This window comes from Loxodonta africana, unplaced genomic scaffold (assembly GCF_030014295.1).
Source record: "Loxodonta africana isolate mLoxAfr1 unplaced genomic scaffold, mLoxAfr1.hap2 scaffold_186, whole genome shotgun sequence".
In the NCBI taxonomy this organism is placed as follows: Eukaryota; Metazoa; Chordata; class Mammalia; order Proboscidea; family Elephantidae; genus Loxodonta; species Loxodonta africana.
In genome coordinates this window covers 3,006-28,674 of record NW_026974930.1, presented here as the reverse complement: position 1 = coordinate 28,674, position 25,669 = coordinate 3,006, and the positions used below count along the sequence as shown (strand labels likewise).

The 25,669-nt window shown below is 36.4% G+C and overlaps 1 protein-coding gene across 1 annotated transcript; it reads right to left on the bottom strand.

Annotated features, from left to right (window-relative positions):
* Positions 1 to 20,653: 20,653 nt before the first annotated feature.
* LOC135229309 (olfactory receptor 2T33-like) lies at positions 20,654 to 23,089 on the bottom strand. The gene has a single exon (XM_064278950.1). The coding sequence runs from the start codon at positions 21,900 to 21,902 to the stop codon at positions 20,970 to 20,972; it is 933 nt and encodes a 310-aa protein (XP_064135020.1). The 5' UTR covers positions 21,903 to 23,089; the 3' UTR covers positions 20,654 to 20,969.
* Positions 23,090 to 25,669: the final 2,580 nt, after the last annotated feature.

The following is a 25,669-nucleotide window of genomic DNA, read 5'->3' as shown; positions in this document are numbered from 1 at the left end:
TCTTTATTCTATCCTTAATGACTTCTATAATCCAATCTTTTTTGAGCAGGGTATTGTTCAGTTTCCAAGTGTTTGATTTCTTTTTCCTGGTTTTCCTGTTATTGATTTCCACTTTTATGGCCTTCTGGTCAGAGAAAATGCTTTGTAATATTTCAATGTTTTGGATTCTGCTAAGGCTTGCTTTATGACCTAATATGTGGTCTATTCTATAGAATGTTCCATGTGCACTAGAAAAGAAAGTTTAGTTGGTTGCTGTTGGGTGGAGTGTTCTGTATATGTCTATGAGGTCATGTTAGTTGATTGTGGCATTTAGATCTTCCGTGTCTTTATTGAGCTTCTTTCTGGATATCCTATCCTTCAGCGAAAGTGGTGTGTTGAAGTCTCCTAGTATTATTGTGGAGCTATCTATCTCACTTTTCAATGCTGATGGAGTTTGTTTTATGTATCTTGCAGCCCTGTCATTGGGCGTGTAAATATTTAATATGGTTATATCTTCTTAGTGTATTGTCCCTTTAATCATTATATAGTGTCCTTCCTTATCCTTTATGATGGATTTAACTTTAAAGTCTATTTTGTCAGAAATTAATTTGCTACTCCAGCTCTTTTTTGATTGTTGTTTGCTTGATATATTTTTTTCCATCCTTTGAGTTTTAGTTTGTGTTTCTAATTCTAATGTATGTTTCTTATAGGCAGCATATAGACGGATCTTGTTTTTTAATCCATTCTGCCACTCTCTGTCTCTTTATTGGTGCATTTAGTCCATTTAGATTCAGAGTAATTATGGATAGGTGTGAATTTAGTGCTATCATTTTCATGTCTTTTTTTGTGTGTTGACAGTTTCTTTTTCCCACTTCATTTTATGTGCTGAGTAGATTTTCTTTATATATCGTCCTTTCCTCATATTTGTTGTTGATTTTGTTTCTGCTGAGTCTCTATTTTTTTTTTAATGAGTAGGATAGTTTATCTCTTTTGTGGTTACCTTATTATTTACCCCTATTTTTCTAAATTTAAATGTAACTTTTATTTCTTTGTATCACCATATTTTCCTCTCCATATGGAAGGTGTATGATAACATTTCTTACTCCCTCCTTATTATTCTAATGTTGTCTTCTTTTATATGATAACATTGCTGTTAACGTTTCGAGTTTTTGTTTGTTTGTTTGTTTAATAATCTTGCTTTGTTTTTTTGGATTTCCCCGTCTGGGTTGACTTCTGGTTGCTCTGCCCAGTGTTCTAGTCTTTGGTTGATACCTGATATTATCGATTTTCTAGCCAAAGAACTCCCTTTAGTATTTCTTGTAGTTTTGCTTTGGTTTTTATGAATTCTCTAAACTTCTGTTTATCTGGAAATGTCTTAATTTCACCTTTATATTTGAGAGACATTTTTGCTGGATATATGATTCTTGGCTGGCAATTTTTTCCTTCAACTTTTTATATGTCATCCCATTGCCTTCTTGCCTGTGTGGTTTCTGCCTAGTAGTCCAAGCTTATTCTTATTGGCTCTCCTTTCTAGGTGACTTTTCCTTTATCCCTAGCTGCTCTTAAACATAGAGAGATAGTATTTTTTGGCAAGTTCCAAAGTATAATCTGTCTTGGAGACTTTCTTTTGACATCTGCCTCATGTTCAGTTAGACGAGTATCTTGGATAGATATCTTCTCCTCTTTCATGATATCAGGGAAGTTTTCTGCTAAAAAGTCTTCAACAATTTTCTCTGTATTTTGTGTTATCTGTCCCTGTTCTGATACTCCAATCATTCGTAGGTTATTTCCCTTGATACAGTCTGCCATGATTCTTAAGCTTTCTTCATTTTTTAAAAATTCTTTTATCTGATTTTTCTTCAAACATATGAGTGCCAAGTGCTTTATCTTCAAGTTCAGAAATTCTGCCTTCCATTTGCTCAAATCTGCTTCTCTGGCTTTCTATTGAGTTGTCTATTTCTTTAATTTTATTGTTAATTTTCTGAATTTCTGATTGCTGTCTGTCTATGGATTTTTCCAGCTTATGAAATTTTTCATTATGTTCCTGAATAATCTTTTTAATTTTTTCAATTGCTTTATCTGTATGTTCCTTGGCTTGTTCTGCACATTGCCTTATTTCCTTCTTGATGTCTTGAAAGGTTCTGCATATTAATGTTTTGTTTTCTGCCTCTGGTAATTCCAGGAATGCACTTTCATCTAGAAGATCCCTTGATTCTTTGTTTTGAGAGTTTGTTGAGGTGATTATGGTCTGTTTCTTTATGTGACCTGAAATTGACTGTTTTCTCTGAGCCATCTCTATAAGTTATTGTATTAGTTTATTTTATGTTTGCTTACTGTGTCATAGCTTCTTGCTTTGTTTTGTTTTGATATGCCCAGATGGGTTGCTTGAGTGACCTAACTTAATTATTTTCACTTTTGGAGCTCTGATGTCCTCTCACCAGATGGTTAGAGCTGTTATCAGGTAGATCAGTCTAGGAGTGCATTCACTTTTCTTGTATGAATTCAGCTCAGGTGTCTAGGTAGCTGATCATCAAGTGTGTGGTGCAGGCTGTGTCCTACACCCTTAGAGGGGCAGGGGTGATTGGTGCAGGTACCTGTATCTGGTTGTAGCAGGTGGCCATACTCTGAACAAGGCAGGGGGCTGAGAATCATCCCCCAAGTGTCTCTGAGGAAAGTGTGCCCCTATTCCCTAGAGTGTACAGGTGGGTGGGTTCTTCAGATGGACCATGGGCACCCAGTATTTTTGGTTGTAAGGACTGAGAAGTACCAGTTATCCTCGGATCCCTTTTGCGGGTGGCTGGGTGACCTGAGTGGAGCCATCAGTCCTTAGGCCCCTGATATGGGTAGGTGAGGACCCTGTTTAATAGGGAAAGCAATGTCAAATATCAAACACCCACCTCTCCACCACACAGCTGAAATAGTTGGTGTTTGCCAACAGGGGCCTATTCTCCTGGAATAGGCCTAGACAGGTCCATGCAGAGGCAAAAGGTTGTCAAAGTCCACGGACCGTTTATGTCTGATCAGGAGCTACTTCTGTCCTGAGCTTCCCTGGTTAATGGAGCTGGTAAATTATGTTCTTGTCCAACTGCAAATTTATTCCTTCTCAAAGCCCGTGAGGATGGGTCTAGGCTCTCAACAGGACCTATCTCAGGCCCAGGGAAGTCAGCCACTGAAGCCATCTTGGGAGTAGGGGGGTGGGGGGGCAGAGTGGGGGGTGTAGTGAAATATATGCAGGTAATTAGCTTTTGCTGAGAGTGCCGTTCTTCTCTGGTTTCGGAGGACTGAGTAGGCTGTATGGCTGGCTGCTTCTCCCTGAGGAAACTGTGGCCGAACACTAGTACCAACCCGCCACTGCGGCTCCTGGGAATGGTGCCTGAGGGCTCCCCATGATTCAGGTCTGGTAACTCCTCTCCACTTCTGAACCATCTCTTCCTCCCCCTGCCCCTCAGTTCTTTTTCTAAGCTTGCCTTTGATACTCAGGGCTCCTAGCTTGTCATAAATATACTTGTTTCACTTGTTTTTTTCGGGTGTTTGTTGTAAAGAGGGCTCGCTGGAAGCACCTGTCTATTCTGCCAACTTGGCTCTGCCTCTGGAAATAGCATCTTTTGATTTCTTGATTGCTGCTGCTATGGGTATTGATTGTGTATCCAAATAAAATTAAATCATTGACAACTTCAATCTTTTCTCTGTTTATCATGGTTTGTCTTATTGGTCCAGTGGTGAGGATTTTTTTTTTTATGTTGAAGTGTAATCCATAACGAAGGCTGTAGTCTTTGATTTTCCTCAGTAAATGCTTCAAATCCTCTTCACTTTCAGCAAGCAAGGTTGTGTGATCTGCATAATGCAGGCTGTAATGGGTCTTCCACCAATTCTGATACCTCATTCTTCTTCATATAGTCCAGTTCCTCAGATTATTTGCTTAGCATAGAGATTGAATAGGTATGGTGAAAGGACACAACCCTGGCATTCACCTTTCTTGACTGTAAACCACTCAGTCTCCCCATGTTCTGTCTGAACAATTGCCTCTTGATCCATGTACAGGTTCCTGATAACACAATTATGTGTTCTGGAATTCCCATTCTTCACAATGTTATCCATAATTTGTTATGATCCACACAGTCAAATGTCTTTGCATAGCCAGTATAACACAAGTAAACATCCTTCTGGTATTCTCTGCTTTCAGCCAGGATCCATCTGACATCAGCAATGATATCCCTGGTTCCACTCCCTCTTCTGAATCTGGCTTGAATTTCTTGCAGTTCCCTGTTGTTATACTGATATTCAAATCTATTAATGTCCCGTTTATCTTACCATTAATAAGGACCAGTTATAAAAATATACAAATGGTCACCTAATGGTATTAGAAATATGATATTCAAGTCAGCTATTATAGAGACATCTTTGGTTTAGGGTCTGTAAAAACCAATATGCCTATTCTTCATAGGAGACACCTGTGATATCTCACTGGTTTCTAGTCATGCTTGTAGAGCAAGTCAAAATTTCACCCAAGCTTCTGTCAGTATTAATTATATAAAATATATATGGGTTGGAACGAGTGTATATCATCACCATTATCATCAGCAACAGCACTTTTTTTGCATTACCACTAAATCGGTTAAAATTTGTGTTAACTGGGTTAAAAAAAAAAAAAAAAACCTGAATTCAAACTTGTATAATAATTACAGGTGCATGAACCCCTTCTAGAATAAATAAACAATTGACCTAATTAGACAACATCTGGTTTAATTCATGCTCCAGAAATAATCATGACAAATGGGATTACTGTTATTGGTGAAATGGTTACGTTATATCCTTAGAACTAGGCTTGTACTCTATCCTAGTTGATTGACAATCCACAAGTTTCATTGACTTAAAATGTGGGGATATTTCTCATTTATAATACCTCTTGGGTGTGAGTCAAGTGCAAATCTGCTCTGTATTATCATCTTTTCTAATTTCATTTCTGGTTAGCAGCTCTTATGTTAGCCACTATCATGGCAAATGCATAGGAATATGGATGGAACCAGGTAAATGGCACTTAATTCTTCTGTTTGAATGTGTAATCTTTCACTTCACTCATATTCCATTTGCCCAGCAAGTCATATGGCAAATCCTGACGTGAAAGAGATGAGAAATACCCCGCTACTCAGGATGCACCAAGGATAACCCTTTCCCTTGTTTCTAGGTATAGTGAATTAATCATATATTTCATATACCATTAGGCCTGTATTTGGCTTCCATATCATGTTCTTATATTAGTCGTGGAATCGACTCGAAGGCACTGGGTTGGGATATTAGTCAGAATTTTACTACAATAATGATGCATAAAAGACAACCACAAAATCTTAGTGACATGTAATAAAAAGTATTTCATGCAACTCTACAGATCAGCTAGGTTTTGAGTTCAGGTTGTTTCCATGCATCTCTTAATTTCCTTGGACAAGTTGAAGGGACAGCAGACACTTGAGGCATGTTCATCTCATGGTAGAACTTCAAGCTTTCGGAGGAGAAGTCTCTTACAGACTAGGCTGGGAAACACCACACTCACACTCATATCCACATTCCATTAACCAAGTACCATGGCCAAGACTAGTGTCAATGGGTCAGGAAATATACTCCTCCCATGGAGACACTGTAGGTCTGTGTGCGGGGGGGGGGGCAAGCAGGGGAATAATGTCAATATTTGGTGACTAATCTACACAAGTTGCATTCACTCATCCAAGAAATACTTTCTGGATACAAATATTTTTTTCAGATACCAAAGCAGGATGTCAAAGTATATGCATTCTAGTTGTTGTTAGCTGCCATCAAGTTGGTTCCGAGTTATGGTGACTTTATGCATCATAAAATGAAAGATTGCCATGTCCTGTAACATCTTCATGATCTTTGGTATTTTGAGTCCATTGTTGCAGCTATTGGGTTAATCCGTCTCACTGAGGGTTTCCCCATTTTGGTTGGCTCTCTACTTTACCAAACATGGTACCTTTTTCTAGCAATTGGTTTTTCCTGATGATGTGTTCAAAGTAAGCAATTTGAAGTCTCACCAGCTGTCACGGATTGAATTGTGTCCCCCCCCAGAATATCTGTCAACTTGCCTGGGTCATGATTCCCTTGTATGATTCTATGATTGCCTATCATTTTATGATCTGATGTGGTTTCCCTAAGTGTTGTACACCCTATCACTATGATGTAATAAGATGGATTAGCAGAAGTTATGTTGATGAAATGTATAAGATCAGGTAGTGTCTTAAGTGAATCTCTTTTGAGATACAAAAGACAAAAGTGAGAAGAGAGACATGGGAGCCTCATACCACCAAGAAAGGAGTGCTGGAGCAGAGCATGTCCTTTGGGTCTGAGATTCCTGCACTGAGATGCTCCCAGACCAAGGGAAGATTGATGACAAGGGCATTCCTCCAGAGCAGACAGAGAGAGAAAGCCTTCCCCTGGAGCTGACGACCTGAATTTGGACTTGTAGCCTACTAGACAGTGAGAGAATAAATTTTTCTTTGTTAAAGCCATCCTCCTGTGGTATTTCTGATATAGCAGCATTAAATGACTAAGACACCATCCTAATTTCTAAGGTACATTTTTGTTGTATTTATTCTAAGGCTGAATGAGTAAACATTCATTCTATTGGGAGTCTATGGTATATTCAATATTCTTCATCAACACTGGAGTCTGCATGCATCAATTCTTTTTCTAGTAGTAGACAGAAATAGATACACATAATTACATATATATAGTTAGATGGTGCCTTGCTATCTGAAGAAAAATTTAAAGAGTGGGGTAAAAGGACAAGATAGTAACTGGTTCAGGGATGAAGTCTCTCTATCATTTCTAGAAGCAGACTGCTCAAAGCAAATGAACTGGCTAAAGCCCTAAAATAAGAGATGAGTTAGTATCCAAAGAAGAAACCTCAGCAAAATGTAGCTGTAATACAATGAAAGAGCCAAGTGATGTAATAGGAATTGAGGAGCACACAATAATGGAGGCCAGGTGGAGTTGGGCCTTGAGTTTAATTTTAAAAGCTTTCCATTCAACTCAGGTTTTTGTAAAATTGAATAGAACCGTAATAAAATCTACCATATTTTAAATGGATTATTCCATGTACTTTATGGTACAAAGATGGACGCAGTAAGACCATTTAGATAGATATTACAAAAGTACAGGTGAGTAAGTATGATGACTTGAACCATCAAGTATGGAAAATAGCAAAAGTAGCAAAGTCCTGAAGACAATGAGCAAATGCTGAACAATGCATTCTTTGAGAGAACAGTGGAGTCAGGGATGCTGCTAAAGCTTTGGTTGAATAAAGACATCATTTATTAATAGGATGAAGACTGAGCAGGAAAATATCTTGGAGAGCCTAATCAACCTTTAAACTTCAAATACGTCAACTTTGAATACTTAGCATATATCCTCATGGAGATATTAATTTGGAAGTTGATATTCAACCATGGATTTCACGGAAGAGATTCTATTTGGAGATACAAATTTGGTAGTTGTAAACATAGAGATAGAAATTAAACAATGACATAAATTAGATTTAGTCAAATGAGAAGTCTGTTTATTTAAGTAAGGACACAGCACTGTTCATTTATTACAAAATGTCAGGTATCTAGTAGGGGCTGTTACTTATTTTTTAGTACTACTCTAGCTACTATTGGGCCTTTACATACCTACATAAGTTTTAGAATTAGTTTGTCATTTTCTTTACAAATTTTGTTGTGATTTTTATTAGATTTGCATAGAATATATAAACAGTATTGGTGGAATTTAGTCTTCTTAACCATTAACTTTCTATATCTCAAGAATTATTGAGGTCTACTTTTTTTTTTTTTTACCTTCATGTCAATATTATAATTTTATCCATGAAATCCTTGAGTGGTTATGTGTGTTCACGAGTGTAGGAGTGTGTGCATGCATGTGTGCGTTCATATACATGCGTGTAAGTCTGTTCACAGATATACATTAACAAAATATAATCAATAAAATACAAAAAAAAAACACTGAATAGAAAATACCTAAACTAGAAAGCTACTGAACCATTAAAATCCAAAGCAAATCGCTGTCATATAATTTTTATGTTACTTTTATCAAAATTTCGAGAAACTTGCAATTCTTATACTTTGTAATATATTTCAGACACAGGGCATAGTGAGGGTAAGGGGTTTCCAGGGGCAATCTCTAAGTTCAGCCTTTCCCTATCCCAAATTTCAAGATGAATAGATGTTGATGAGTCAGCAGAAATGTCTCCCCCTCTTGTCTGACTTTCATATTTGTGGCGCCTAAAAGCATTCTGTACCTTGTCCGCTGCACCCTTGGACTTGGACCCTGGGGCATCTGCCCTCCTCTGCCCCCCTTTTGCTATGCTTCTGTTTAGACAATGGAGAATATAAAATAGAACAAAACCGTGTGATTAATAATAATCATACGAATTCTAGTTGCATGACCAAGAACAAGTTACTTAACCTCTCTGAGCCTCAACTTTGTCATCTGTACAATGGCAGTAACAACAGTAACAGATTCAATAGAAGTAATAGGTTTTGATGTTGTGAGGATTAACTAGTTGCCATCCAACTGATTTCATCTCATGGCAAACCCATACTCTGTAGGGCTTTCAATTGCTGTGACCTTTTGGAGGTAGATAACTAGGTCTTTCTTCTGAGGTGCCTCTGGGCAGACTGAAGCCACAAATATTTTGGTTAACAGCAAAAAAAAAAAAAAAAAAAAAAAATTTTTTTTTTTTTTAGTGCAACTAGGGACTCCCTGTGAAAGTTAAGTGACTTATTATAAACAAAATGTGTAGAACACTGCTTGGTATATTGTAGTTGCTACTTAATTGTTATCAGAAATTGTTATCAATATATCATGAATATTTATGGCATTATCACTGAAACATTTGATAAAAAGAACAAAAATATAAAGTTGGACAAGCCTCACTTATGCATATTATTTAATACCATAAATCAAATCCCAGAAAATGAATGCTGTCAGTAGATAAAAAAGATACTGTATTTTAAACATATATTTGTAATTACAAAATTCCTAAGATGGCCCTACAATAGGACCAGTACAATAATCCATTCATTAAAAAATATTAAGTAAGTGCATATTGTTTGTCAACTGCTGTTTCAGGTCCCATAGAAACAGAAGTAAACCATCAGAGAAATCTCTACCCATCAGAAACTTACATTCCAATGTAGAAGTACACAAAAAATGCATATACAAATAGAGATACAGTAAAATTCAAAGTAATGCTAATGCTTACAAAATGAGCAAGGCATTGAAGTAGAATGTTAATTTATAGGTTAAATTAGTTGGTCAGCAAAGTCCTTTCTTAAGAGTGATATCTGAGCAGAGATCTGAAAGAAAGGGGAGAGACAACCAACAGGAAAATATGCAAAAAAAAGAAAAAAATGCTAGGAGAGAGAACCAACCCCAGTCCAAAAGCCTGGAGGCAATGAAACAAAACAAGGAGAATGCACAACAGAAATCAAGGCAGAGAGGGGTGCTCTGTAGTGAGGTGAGAGATATGTCCAAAAAACTATCATGGCAGCCTAAAGGACTTGGATTTATTTAAAATCTTTGAAAAGATTTGATCAGAGAGACATGTCACCTGAGTAATGTTTTAAGAACTTCCCCCTGGTTGTTGTCTGATTAGACTCTAGAGGGAAAAATTGAAGGTTGGGAGAGCAGTTAGGAGGCCCTTGCAGTGTCTGAGCAAGCTGTAATGGCAGCCAGGCCCAGGGTGTTGGCAAGGGAGTAATTTAGAAGTGGGCAGATATGGAATCTATTCTGAAGATACAACCAACAGAAAGTGTTGTATATAAGATGTTAGAGAAAGAGAGAAGTCCATGAATACTCCAAATTAGAGAAAAACACTGACGTCACATCAGTGGGGGATAAACATTTTTGGTAAAAAATAATACAAATTCCCATAGAACACTAAATACAAACATACTAATTTTTTTTTGATAGTCTAGAAGAGGCAGAAAAAAATCTGTAATATGATAAAATGCATACATAGTTTAAATGGAAAATAAAACACTGTTAATGTTTTCCATCAATGTTACAATCAAACATTGAGGATCAAATACTCAGCATTTTTCTTGGAAATTGTAGACCTGGATATCATGGCAAACAACACTGGATGAATGGACACAGGAAGGAGAAAAAAGGAGAGTGCTGTCACATTGTAGGGAGAGCAACTAGGATCACATTAACCATGTCTGTGTAAGTGTTTGTATGAGAAACTTACTCGAATTGTAAACTTTCACTTAAAGCACAATAAAAAGAATACTTAATATTAAAAAAAAGTATTGTTATCAATACACATTTGCTAAATATTTACTTCTGAAAAACTTCCATATACCATACCTTCCCCATTACCCTCACTGTTTATGATTTTTAAAATAAGCTTAAAAATTTCAATTTAGAACAATTTTATATCTTGCTATTATTATTTCTCTTAAAGTAAATTTATTGCCAATCATAGCTTTTATAACAAAATATTAATTCCCTTTCCCTTGCAAATAATTCATTTGATTGGACTATACATATATATATATATATATACATTTTTTCTCAATGAGTCCATGTTTCAATTTCTTGTTTATAATTTCTTTTCTTAACCACTCCAAGCCTGTAAATACAATTTACAGAATGTAGTAGCAAGTTCTGATATAAGACCCTGGATTCACTTTGGAAACCCTGGTAACATAGCGGTTAAGAGCTCAGGTGCAAACCAAAAGGTTAGCAGTTCAAATCCACCAGGTGCTCCTTGGAAACCCTATGGAGCAGTTCTCTCTGTCGTGTAGGGTTGGTAGGAGTCAGAACCCACTCGATGGCAAGGGGTTTTAGGGAATTTACTTTATGCAACATAAAAAAAAAAAAAATTTTTTTTTCAGAGAAAATATAGCCACCAATTTACATATTATTTAGGTCAACAGTTAGGTTATCAAACACTTATCATTTATTAGTCACTGTGCAGGTCATGGTGCCACGAATAGTGATGTTTATGGTCTCCAGATACCAAAAGAAAAATGAGTAGTGATGGTGAACATTTAGAAATTTATTTCATCTAATAAAAAGTAAATGTACTTTTTTTCTGATTTTTGATGCTCTACCCACTATCATGTGATGCCTATAGCCACGTTTTCTTAGCATTAGAAATATTTGTTTGTTTTTCTGTGAAAGTAATTTACAAGTGAGAACAACTTTCCTGAGGAAAGGGGTCATGTGCATCCTCTGAGGGAGGCTGAGGAATATACTGAGCATTGCATAATCCGGTATATCAGCTGATGCCTTATTGTTTTCCTTGGCAATTTTATTGCATACTGACAGAAACGAAACAAATTAAGAGAACAGTTTATTGTGATACACTCGGTGACTGTTTTTGAAAGCTGGAAGGATATATTTATTTTTACCTTTCAAATATTTTTGATATGAAAATAAAATGGCAGAAATCTTAATGAAAAGTATAATTTCTGAGATTATTTCCTTGTCTTTGGGACTCCTAATTAATTCTATAAAATATGAGAAGAAGAAAAGAATTTATTTTGTATTCTCCTATGTAATTTCCATCTATCCTATATCAGTATTTTTGAAGATTGGGTTACTTCAGAGTCTATGTCTTATTTTGTTAGAAAAAATTTTAAAAACTACCAAATTATTTTAACATTGGTCTTTACCACTTACACAAATCTAAATCCCCTTCAACGTTAAAATTTTACCATCTGTGTACTTAGCTACAGTCCCAAATTTCTCATTGGAATGACAAGATTTTGTTAATTTTAGATGAGTGGAATCACAAACATGAATTTTTGTCTAGAATGTGGGCAATTAGTTATAATATTCTAGTTTATGCTGTAGTATAACACCAGTGATTAAAAAAAACTCTATCATAAAACCACAATAGTGGATTTCTGGATCACGCTGCATGTTATCTTGGGATTTGTCCTCCCTCAGGGACACAGGCTGATGGTGCTTCCCTCATTGTGAAGCAACAGCAATTTATGGAAGGTGTAAAACCCAAAACCCAGTGCCGTCGAGTCGATTCCGACTCATAGCGACCCTATAGGACAGAGTAGAACTGCCCCATAGTTTCCGAGACGTAAAGAACATGGAATTTCACTCGCTGGCTCTTAATTCTTGCCGTGGGTTACACATGTCACTTGCACTAATATTTCACAGTCCACACCTAACTTCAAAGAAAAGGGAAGTGCAATCTAAACTTGAGCCAGGAAGGATGAAGATCAGATGACTAACCCACATTCCTAATCAAGTAGTTCACCCTTCTGGGTCCCAACTCCTGTCCAAAGGAGACAACCAAATGTCCCATTCAGTCATGGAATAAGCTCAAAGCCCAGGATCTCTTGGTGATAAGCAGTCACCAATAAGGTCCATCTTTTATCTGATGACCTGTGAATTATCTAAATTTCCCAATTATCCAAATATCCAGCATGTCTTGGTTGGATAGGGACAGGATAACAGAAATAAACACTGGTATTAAGAAAGAACGAATGAGATAGCCACAGGAATCATGAGCTCCCAGAAGTTCTGAAATTCCATTAGGCTGACATTTAAAGGCCTACTATATTTCGGATGGGGAATAGTCACTGATAAGGCCACTTTTCTGCCTCCTTGAAGTAGCTTTCTCATTTATTTTTTTATAGCATTGCCCCTGGGTCTTCTCTCTGAAATTTGCTTTTTAAAAGATTCGTATTACCTTATCTGCCGTGACGAAAAACGCAACAAAAAACCCACTGCCATTGAGTTGATTCTGACTCATAGTCACCCTATAGGACAGAGTAGAACTGCCCCATAAAGTTTCCAAGGAGCGCCTGTAGACTCGAACTGCCAAGCTTTTGGTTAGCAGCCGTAGCACTTAACCACTATGCCACCAGGGTTTCCTATCTGCCATGATAATTGTGGAATATACTCTTAGGGTTGCTAAAGAGTTTTTTCAACTAACTTTCTGCCCATGGTGATTGGAGTCTGTGATAAAGAGACAATTTGACAAATATTTACTGCCTTCTGCCGATCACATGAGGAGCACACTTCTTCACTCCATCACGAGTTAACCTAGTGATTTGATAAACTTTGCTCAATCGCATGTGGCTGAAAGTGTCTGTATACCACTTCCAAGCCTAGAGTTTCAGGGATATTATATTTTCATATTTCTCTATTGTTTCTTGCATCATCATGAGAAGAAAATGTCTCCAGTAGGTTGTCTCTTTCAAAAGCTTATTTAACTTTTCTAAGCCTAATTTCCTCATCTAAAAATCAGTTATCAGGAGAGAGATCACTAGCTATTTCAAAAGAGAGAACAGAATTCAGATAAGTACTTCAATAGGAGATGAAGGAATCAAGGAACCAAACAAGGGAAGCTGAATCAACCTAGAGACTCCCATCAGTATGTTGCTTCCAACACCCAGAAAACTGTCAAACAGCAGGACAAGATGGCTTCCAGGACCCCATGGGTGGGGCCCTCATGCAGAACCCAGAACCAAGGTGAGGACCAGCAGACAATATTTGAAACCATGGAGAGTGTGGCTATCTCATTGGAAGTGAAATCATGGCGAGCCACGGTTACTTCCAAGAACTATAGTTGAAGTGGGGAAAGAAAGAAGGAGAAATTTGCTGACTTCTGTCCTATAGCCTTTCTAATCTTCTGACAGTCTTACATTGTGATTTCCTACAAGAAATATGCTGGCAAAGGATCTTGGGAAATGTAGTTCTCTTTGGTATAGAGTCAAATATAGTCAGTGAAAGTATCTGAAAATCAAGGAGCATTACAAAACATGCTGGCTAATATGAAAAAATAAAAACCAATCATGTTGAGTCAATTACAACTCATAGCAACCCTATAGGGCAAAGTAGAACTGCCTTATAGGGTTTTCAAGGAGCAGCTGGTGGATTTGAACTGCCAACCTTTTGATAAGTGTCAGCTTTTAACCACTGCACCACCAGGACTCCAAGCTAATAATCCAAAAAATAGATCCTGTCTTATATGGTGTGTGTGAGCATCTTCATATCTAGAGATTTTTTTTTCTTAAAATCTGCTTTGTTTAATATTTTATAGCTAAACCACCTTTCCTTTTAATTAATATTTGTCTTATGCATCTTTTTGACCTTTTAAATTTCATATATTCGTTGTCTTTATATTTAAATATGCCTCCTTAAAATTTCACTCAAGTAAAATTTTGCTGAAGATAATTAAAAAATGGCTGCAGCAGTACATCAGCAGGAAACTGCCAGAAATTCAAACTGATTCAGAAAAGGATGTGGAAACTAATGGGCCACAACTACCACAGCCTCCACCAGACTGAGTCCAGCACAACTAGATGGTGCCCAGCTACCACCACCAACTGTTCTGACAAGGATCACAATAGAGGGTCCAGGACAGAACTGGAGAAAAATGCAGAACAAAACTATAACTTACAAAAAAAGACCATACTTACTGGTCTGACAGAGACTGGAGAAATCTCTAGAGTATGGCCCCTAACTGTCCTTTTAAATCAGTACTGAAGTCGCTCCTGAGGTTCACCCTTCAGCCAAAGTTTAGACACACCCATAAAACAAATCAAGACTAAATGGGCACACCAACGCAGGGGCAAGGATGAGAAGGCTGGAGGGAACAGGAAAGCTGATAATGGGGAACCCAAGTTTGACAAGGGTAGAATGTTGACATGGTGTAGGATTGGCAACCAGTGTCACAAAACAATATGTGTATTTATTGCTTAATGAGATATTAATTTGCTCTGTCATCTAAAGCACAATTAAAAAAAAAGAGAGAAAAATCAAAATATCCACCTGATAGCATTTGGGAATTACTATTATTTCCATCATTGCTATCACATAATAACAAAGACCTGTGCATTGTTAATTATAATTACAACGTTTATTGTGCACTGTCAGGAACAGTACCAAGTACTTCTCATACATTGTTCATTCCATGCCCGTATTAACCCCATGAAGTAGGTGCTATTATCACATCCAGAGTCCTGTGGATAGTAATGGGTAGGAATGTAAACCTAGGTTGAAATTCTTAACCACTGTTACATTAACTTCAGTTCTACTTCTGGCCACGGTGGTTCTGTTTTTGTATATTAATTGATTAAATGTATTGAGGAAGACTGACTGAGACTATAAACCCAGAGAGATAAATTTGAATATGTAAGTATATAGCCAATGGAAGGATTTCAAAGGATAATGGAATCAGGGTATCATAATGAAGAAAGATCTGGATCATTAGGATGGCAGACCAAAGAGTAAGAAACACTAACTCTTCAGATGAACTATGTGAGCACTACCCAACTGACACAATGGTAAGTTCCATCACTTGTCTTGTCAAAGAAGATATGACATACTGAAGCCATTTACAGCTGTATTTCTGTATGACTTGATTCTGATCCATTGGGCAGACAACCATGTATAATGACTCTGATCTACAAGAAACATGTGCTCTGTGTACTAGGCTTTGGGTACATAGATATATGTTCCCTTTCTTTTCTTTTTTTTTAAAATAAGTTGTGGTTAAATAAATATTAAAATATTAAAAAATCCTGTTTTAAAAGAAAAAAAAATAAAGAAAATGACATGGAAGGAGGGATATAATTGCTGATGTCCGGTGGATCTTGGCTAAAAGCTGAGAATACCAGAAAGATGTTTATTGTTATTGTTATTAGGTGCAGTGGAGTTGCTTCCGACTCATAGCGATCCTATGTACCACAGAAAGAAACATTGTCCGGTCCCGTGCCATACTTACAATCGTTGTTATGCTTGAGCCCATAGTTGCAGACACTGTGTCAATCCATCTCATTGAGGGTCTTCCTCTTTTAAAAGCTGACCCTGTACTTTACCAGGCAAGATGTCCTTCTCCAGGGACTGATCTCTTCTGACATCACGGCCAAATTATGTAAGATGCAGTATCACCATCCTGGCTTCTAAGGAGCATTCTGGCTGTACTACTTCCAAGACAGATTTGTTTGTTCTTTTGGTATATTAAATATTCTTTGCCAACACCACAATTCAAAGGCATCAATTCTTCTTCAGTCTTCCTTATTCATTGTCCATCTTTCACATGCATATGAGGCAATTGAAAATACCACTAATGCTTGGAACCTGAAATATACGAAGTATGAATCTAGGAAAATTGGAAATCTTCAAGAACGAAATGGAACACTTAAGCATCGATATCCTAGGCATTAGTGAGCTGAAATGGACTGGTATTGGCCATTTTGAATCGGACAATACATAGCCTACTATGACGGAAATGACAACTTGAAGAGGAATGGTGTTACATTTATCGTCAAAAAGAACAATTCGAGGTCTATCCTGAAGTACAGTGCTGTCAGTGATAGAATAATATCCATAGGCCTATAAGGAAGACCAGTTAATACAACTATCATTCAAATTTAGGCAGTAACCACTAAGAACAAAGTTGAAGAAATTGAAGATTTTTTTCAGCTTCTGTAGTCTGAAATTGATTGAACGTGCAATCAGGATGCATTGGTAATTACTGGTGATTGGAATGTGAAAGTTGGAAACAAAGAAGAACAATTGGTAGTTGGAAAATATGGCCTTGGTGATAGAAACAATGCCAGAGATTGAATGATAGAGTTTTGCGAGACCAATGACTTCTTCATTGCAAATACCTTTTTTCACCAACATAAACGGTGACTATGCACATGGACCTCGCCAGATGGAATACACAGAAATCAAAATGACTACATCTATGGAAAGAGACAAAGGAAAAGCTCAATATCATTAGTCAGAACAAGGCCAGGGGCTGACTGTGGAACAGAAAGATTTTTATCTGTGTTGATTATTGACTATTCAAAGGCATTTGACTGAGTGGATCATAACAAATTTTGGATAACATTGCAAAGAGTGGGAATTCCAGGACACTTAATTTTGCTCATGCAGATTCTCTACATACACCAAGAGGCAGTAATTGGAACACAACAATGGGACACTGCTTAGTTTGAAATCAGAAAAGATGTGCATCAGGATTGTATCCTTTCACCATACTTATTCAATCTGTATGCTGAGCAAATGATCTGAGATGGACTATATGAAGAAGGCAGCATCAGGATTAGAAAAAAACTCATTAACAACCTGCAATATGCAGAACACACAGCCTTGCCTGTTGAAAGTGAAGAGGACTTGAAGCACTTGCTGATGAAGATCAAAGACTACAGCCTTCAGTATGACTTACACCTCAAAATAAACAAAAATCCTCACAACTGGACCAGTAACCAACATCGTGATAAATGGAGAAAATACTGCCATTGTCAAGGATTTAATTTGACTTTGATCTACAATTAATTCCAATGGAAGCAGCAGTCAAAAAATCAAAGGACGTATTGCATTTGGCAAATTGGCTGCAAAAGCCCTCTTTAAAGTGTTAAAAAGCAAAAATGTCGCTTTGAGGACTAAGATGCACCTGACCCAAGCCATTGTATTTTCAGTTGCCTCTTATGCATGTGAAAGATGGACAATAGTAAGGAAGACCAAAGAAGAATCGATGCCTTAGGATCATGGTGTTGGTGGAAAATATTGAACATAAAATGGACTGTCAAAAGAATGATCAAATTTGTCTTGGAAGAATTACAGCAAGAATGCTCCTTAGTAGCAAGGATGGCGAGATTTTGTCCCACGTAATTTGGACATATTATGAGGAGGAACCAGTCCCTGGAGAAGGACATCATGCTTGGTGAAGTAGAGGGTCAGCAAAAATGATGGATTAACACAGTGGCAGGAATAATGGGCTCAAACATAGAGGTGATAGTTAGGTTGGGGCGAAATGGGGCAGTGTTTCATTATGATGCACAGAGGGTCGCTCTGAGTAGGAACCGACATGAAAGAACCTAAGAACAACAATTTAAAATACGAAAAGGTTTTCTCCAGTCTAGATTCTTTGCTTGGAACATTTAATCTATTTACATTTGCTGAAAAACTTATGTTTTTCAGCTTATTAGTGTTTTTATTTTAAATTAAAAAAAAAGTATATTATTCAATGTAGTGATTTTTAGTTACCTATCTTCTCCGTGTCTCCCCTTCATGTCATTCTTGTCTTCTTTGGATTGATTATTTTTTGCATTTCACGATTTCTTTGTATCATTTAAGACAATATGCACTTTACTTCTTTATGTTTAGTGATAATCTAGGACAATGTACCATACACTTAATTAATCAAAAACTAATTTTATTACAACTTCATCTACTCAAACAATAAAAGGTATTATATATTTTAACTCATATCTTCACAGCTATTGCTGTCTAACAAAACACCACAAAACTTGGCAGTTTAAAACAATAAGTTATTATCTCCCCAGGATTCTGGGTCGAGTGGGTTGGTTCCCTGCTGGAATGTCTGTTTTGAAGTTGCAATCAGATACTGGCTGGAGTCATCTGAAAACCTATTGGGCTGGATGTCCAAGAATACTTCTTCACTCCCATGTCTAGTACCGCAATGCTGCTCCATGGGACCTCTCTCTCCAGCAGACAGTTATGGGCTTTTTATGTGACCTACAAGTTCTTGACTGAGTTCTCAGCCACTCTACTTGGTGCCATTCACTGAGAAAGAATTTTCTGCAGATCTCCTGGACCTACTTGAGGAGCTGGGAGGTTAATTTCTAGCTAACTCAGACAGAATTGTGTTGTCCCTTACATTTCCTGGTTTATTCAGAGTTCTTCTGAATCCTCACCTTTAGGGGCCTTGTAGTTTATCTCCTGTTGTCCATGAAACACAGAGCCATGAAAGTTGATATGGCATTGTTTTTTTTATTTCCTTTGACCAATACTCTGGTAAAGAAGCTACTTCCTTCTGCCTTATTTTTCTAATTACTGTTTTTATTTGTGTATGTGTGTGTCTGTGGTATATATATGTAGTTCTTTAATGCATGAAAGAAAAACTTAGATCCACATACCTATAATCTGTTTCCAAGTCTGTCTATCTATCTATTCAACTAGCTCTGTGTGTTGGTTATGATACCTCATCTGCCATGTTTCCAGGCACTGAAGTCTCTGTCATGTTCTTTTCACATTACTAACTTAAATCTAATCTTGATTGTATATATTTTTTTAATTTTAGGAATGCTGTTTTTATGGACAGAATAGCTGTATATCAGAGAAGCTAACTTACCCAAGGTACATGTTCTTAGTTGACTGATCCCAGATGGCAACCCCTGGCCTTCTCACAGAAAAATCTAAGTGGTTTTTCCTCAACCACATTGTTTTTGATTTTTCACTTCTAGAACATCTTAAAACTTTAATCAAAGCCAAAGTGGTAAGACTTCTCTGTAATATAAAATAATTCTAAACAGATAATAATATTATTTTCAGAACAATGGTTCCAGATTATATGAAGTAGGGAAAGAGAATTATAACCCCTTTTATTCAAATGTAGTTGATATCTTTATTATGGGTTTTAGGTAACACATATATTCCCCTAAGCACTATTCCAGTGTGTGTGTGTGTGCATCCACAAAGCACAGCAGTTTAAAACAATTATTTATTTTGCAAATGAATTTGCAATTTCAGCAGGTTTCATCAGGGACAGCTCATCGCTACTCCATGCAACATCAGTGGAAGTGGCTCAACTGGGAGCTGAAAGATACACTTGCATGATGTGCCACCAAGGACTGAAAAAAATGGCTTTGGATTTGGCTGGGCTCTCAGCTGGGGATGTGCACCAGAAGTCTTGGTTTCTCTCTTTGTCACAGCATGGGGATTATATAATTGCACTAACACAATTACTCTTAAGACACTTCTTAAAATAGGGAATGGGGCGGCATACAGTCACTTAAAATTCTGGTAGAAATTGTTGCCAGCTCCTTAATTAAGATTCAGTGTGATTCTCTGGGAATTATTCTACATGATTTTTGCCTCTGCTTTCTGAGTCACCCTTGCTCTACCATAAGAAAACTGAGTAGTCACCTCAGTCAGCTTACTCCTTAGACCAAACTAGTGATATTTCTGTCAGAAAAACATGCTTGCAAACACTGCGAGTTTTCCATGAATCTTACTGGAATTTACTCCATTAGACAAAACCCACAACTACGAACCTTGGGCTTCCTATGACTCTGCTGCACTACAGTGCCCTAAAACATTTTAGTAGTCCTATTTATTTTTAACTAAAGAGAATCTACAAGACTCTCAAGATTTATGGAAGGTCTTTTGTCTGTATGTTTATTTAAGGTACTGTGTCTTAAATCGTCCTGAAGCCTTAATAAATGATTTTAGAGTCACAACTTGTGTTGGATCTTTGGCCTGAGGCCCTTTCTTAATTTGAGACTTCTTTGCTGAGAGAAAGTTTTATTTTTGAATCCACTGTGTACTGACTCCTTTGTACACAATACATTTTTTTCTTCAGCTCATCTCTCTACTCTTAGGTTTTAACATAGGTCATGAAAAGCCAATTAGCATTTTTATATTCTGTCTGGAAGTTTCTTTAACAAATTTTCCCACAGCAACATTTTGCAAATATTTCTTGATACCTTCTTACGTATTTTATGTTTGATGGTCACATTGGGTCCTTATTTCATTTGAATTTAGTTTATCTTCATTATGTGATTTAGGATCTACGTTTTGTTTTCAAAAGGTATTATCCCCATCAAAATTAATGATTTACATTATTTATCAAAAAATACAAATTATACACGTATCATATGCTATTTAGAAACTCAATCACTCATACTTATTGCCAAAGCCCTAATTTCAGAGCAAAAACACCACTGCAAGTTATGACAGGAGGACAAATATAATTTTTAATTAGTTTACCATATATAAAAATAATCATAATAAATTTACCATAATAAAAACAATGCAGCCAGATTGGCAAAGTAAGAGCAAAATAACTTGATACAACACAAAAGAAGAATTTAAATGGGATGAACAAAATAGCAAAACAATATTTTGGAAACGTAACCTGTATCCAGTTTGGTTGCTGCCCTTTTGGCAAATTATGCTCAGCATTGATATCACATAAAATGTTTTTCCAGCCACCTCCTCAAGGCCCCCTTGACTTCTTTATTTCTCACACTGTATATAAGGGGGTTCAAGACAGGTGTGAAGATGGTATAAAACACTGAGACCACCTTATCGTGGTCCTCTGAACCATTAGATTTGGGCCTCATGTAGATGAACATGATGGTGCCATAGAAGAGTCCCACAACCGCCAGGTGAGAGGAGCAGGTCTTAAAGGCTTTTTTCCCAGCTCCAGCTGACCGCATGCAGAGCACTGCAGCCAGGATAAGGCTGTATGAGGCCAAAATGAGAGACAAAGGGATCAAGAGCATCAGAATGCAGCAGACATACATGAAAAACTCAAAAATCGTGGTGTGAGCACAGGCAAGGTGTACCAATGATGGTGCTTCACAAAAAAACTGATTGATTTCCTGTGAGTGACAGTAAGGGAAGCTCAAAGTAGCACCGGCCTGCATCAGCCCATCAATCCCTCCCAGGAGCCAGGAACCTGATGTCGTGAGTAAACAGAGCTTCCGACTCATGAGAATGGGGTAGCGCAGTGGGTGACATATGGCCACATAGCAGTCATAGGACATGGCCGTTAAGAGGAAGCATTCACTCCCTCCCAGAGTGAGAAGCAGGAAGATCTGGACTCCACAGCCAGTGGGAGAGATAGACCTAGTGTCCATCAGGTAGTTGGCTGCCATTTTGGGAAGGATGGTGGAGACCAGCATCATGTCCATGAAAGAAAGCTGGCTAAGCAGGAAGTACATGGGCATGTGGAGTTGAGGGTGCACATGAATGAGAATGATCATAAGGGCGTTGCCCATCAGTGAGGTGATGAAGATCACAAGCACCATGGCAAACAGGAATAGGTGGATCTGTGTGTGGTTAAAGAGCCCTAGAAGAATGAAGTTTATTCCTGTGGTACCGTTTGCATTGACCATGGCTCTACTGGTGCCTGAAAGACGTAAGACTGATGCAGAAATGAGATTTGTTTAAAAGGAAGCTTGTGCATATCTTTATGAAAACTTGATCAAATGACTTGGGAAATCTCAGACTTGGAGGGCTAATTACTACTTTAATCTTTCACTTACAAACAAGATTTTTGTCATAGCATACTACTATCCATCTCTGCTGTTACTATACATTATTTTCTATTCACACAAAATTAGATAACACATACATATACAGTGGTACAAATTATACCTCTGTTGTTTTTTAATAATTTGTCAGTATGCAACACGTAATTTACTCATGGTGTTAAGAAATATTACTTATGCAATCCGAGTTCTTTATACTTTTGGTATTTCTATATTGAAGGAAATTCAGATTCATGCTCTTTAGTAGGTATTGAGGTGATATGCCTATAGTTATTACTTTTGCATGTATTTTAGATATTTGCTTAATGTATTCTCACTTGATTTTCTTCAATATAAAGACAAATTAAAATTTCAAAATTTCAAAAAAATTACAACCAAAGAACTAAGTTTGATGGGGAAAAAACAAAAGCAAAAATTCTCTATTCCACACTTACATGCAGCCTGTGCTCTAAACACACTAGGCTTTCAGCTGCCACAGATTCTACTGTACCCATCACCACATCATTTATATTATCACGACTTGCATTCCGGATCATGGTGCCTACATCTCGTTAAGTTTAGAACCCCCTCAACATTTAAACTTTTATGTATTATGTTCTCAAACAATGCTGCTGATTTTAATTTAATATATCCATTCTAAGGGAGCCCTGGTAGCACAGTGGTTAAGCTTTTGGCACTAGCCAAAAGGTTGGCAGTTCAAACTCATCACCCACCCCTTGGAAACTCAATGGGGCAGGTCTATGCTGTCCTATAGGGTCAGAATTGACTTGACAGCACAGGTGTTTTGGTTTTATCCATTCAAAAAAAGTTAATAATTTCATAAATGAACATAATTCGTATTTTATGCAATTTTCATATAAATTTGGACATCAATAATCTTATACTTTTAAAAGTAGAAGACAAAAACTAATCCATTAATTATGACTTATCCAAATGATATTCTCATATAATGCACCTGAGGTCCAACATCTCCCACAGGTAAAATATACAGGTACTCATTCACTTTCAGAATAGCTTCTCTTTTCACTAGAATCTACAACTTCCATTTCTTTTACGTCAAAGTATTTTTGGTGGTAGAAATGGATGCACATGTAAATGGATTCACCTATTATACTTAGGTGAGTGGTGTCTTTTGCTCACAAATTCATATTGTCAAAGAGAGCTGTGAATTCAGGATTACCAACAGTATTATGTTTGGACTTCATTCATAATCTGTGGTATAGTAAATCCTTTTTTAGTTTTTCTGTAACTTATTTGGAAAACATTGCAAATGTTGTGAATGGTCTATGATCTTCAGACCTTTAATACATATTAGAATTTTTTGATTCTTAGTATATACCAACAATGACTTTCATATCATTAAAATATGTAGATGTTCCATTTTTCAAAATTGATATAAATATGCTATAATATTGAGCATATCATTCTTTTATGCTTTGTTCCCTCAAATATATATATTTTGAGTGAAATATATATATATTCAGTTTAATATATTGTTAACTACTGCCAAATTTTATTGCATCATATATATGCAATTTATATATATATAAATATACATGTATATATATAATGTTTATTTAAGAATACTTAGCTTCTTTCCAATCTTTTGTTAGTATAACCCATATCCTTGTGCATGTGGCGATATTTTCTCAATATTTTACTAGAATATTTTGGGTTTAAGATAATTGCATCTCCACCTTTTATACTCCAGTCAACTGTCAATTTGTGTGATAATTCCTCCACATATTTTACTGTTAGATGCGATAATTAACAGCAATCATGTAAGTGTGAAAATAAATTTAAATTGCATGTCACTTAAGTTACATGGCAGAAACACTTTTAATCTATTCATCGACCTCTTGGATTTCTTCTGCAAACTGTGAATATCTCTTATTCATGGTTTCTAGATTGTTTGGCTTTTTCTTAATAATTGAAAGAATTTCCCATGTATTTTGTAATTTATATATTTAATTATATATATAATTTATATACCTTTATAACTTGTTATTTATATGCATTGTGAATATCTCCTCCAGTTGATTTTATATATTTGACATTTTTGTTATTTTGGACTGAAGTTTTGCATTTTATATTACATATATTTGGGATACTTACATGATATTAATAATTTAATATTAATGTTCTGCATTTCATTAATAGGCTACCATTTTAAACAATTTCAGTGTTATTTGGATCAAACAGCTTGTTATTGGTATATAAGTTGTTTGAATCTGTGATCATTGTTGATTTAATATTACATTGTACTGTCTTTGCATGCATGAATATTAAACATATTAAACTCACAAAATGTATTGCTATAGTTCATCTTTTAATTTGTAGTCTCTGATTTTTTTTAAACAAAATAGGGATAATCAGTGTTCTTAAAGGCCATTAAAACATAGGTGTAAAGTAGTCTGTGTCTGTAGACTTTTTTTTTAAAATAATGTATTCACTTTCCTATTAGTTTCAGGTAAGCTGTGTTTTCCTATTACTTTTTAAATTCATATGACTTTCTATTTTTAAGGAAACATTTTCCTTTCCTAGTCTATTTTCTTTGTTAGCATTTCTTACTGCATTGGGTGGATGGACAGGTCTGTGTCTCTGGCTGCCGCTGAACTGGAGGTCCTGACACGCAAAGTTCATTCACTTAAGCCTGCCCTGGGTCAGGGCACACTGGGTATAGACATACGAGTTACGAGTTGCTTAAATAACATGAAGACTAGGAGTCAGAACTCTAAAGACCTGTCCATATTTTGTTCACAAATATGTGTGCTATTTGGGGAAGGTCACTTACTTTCCTATGAGCCACTCTCCTTGTTTCTAGACTGGGAAAATTCGCAGACTTTGGTAGACAGCTGTACTGGAGCACTGGTTTCATTTGTTTCCATCGGGGCTCATTCTCTGCTTTGGCGATTTGATAACCACCTGCTAAGGCCCTGAGCTTAAGGGCAGCTTTCCAATGTTTCTCAGATGCCAAGATTCAATGAATATGATTTTGATAGTCTTCTGTAGATTTAAATTTAAGATGAAATTATTTTAAACTAACAGTATTTGAATATATTATCATATCAGGCATTCTATTCGCTGGACAAACAGTTCATATAATGTGAAATATATGTATATTTCACATTTAATCAGCAAGAATTATGAAGTTCAGAAAAGTTACATGACTAATCTAATAATAAACATTTAAACTGGTAGCTGCATTCATCTGAAGGTTGTCTGAACATAGAAGTACATATTTAATGGCCAGGTTTCTGGAGTTTGAATACCCATGCCACTGTTTAGTAGTTGGATAAATTTGAGCAATATGCTTAAACCTCAGTTTCATTATGTGCAAAATGAGATGACATAATAGTATCTACTATAGGATTATTTGATAATTACAAAATAAAATGTATATAAGTACATTGGAGAATGCATGCACAAGAAGATAGCCCTATAAAGTTATTGATTATTATCATTATTATATTGTTATTGGTCTTCCATAGATGTTTCCTACCAAAATATTTTGGAAGAAAAATTAGTATTTTCCCATAATTCACATGTAATGTAATGTTACTTATTTCATATCAAAGAACAAAAATATCATTACATATCAGTCTTCATTT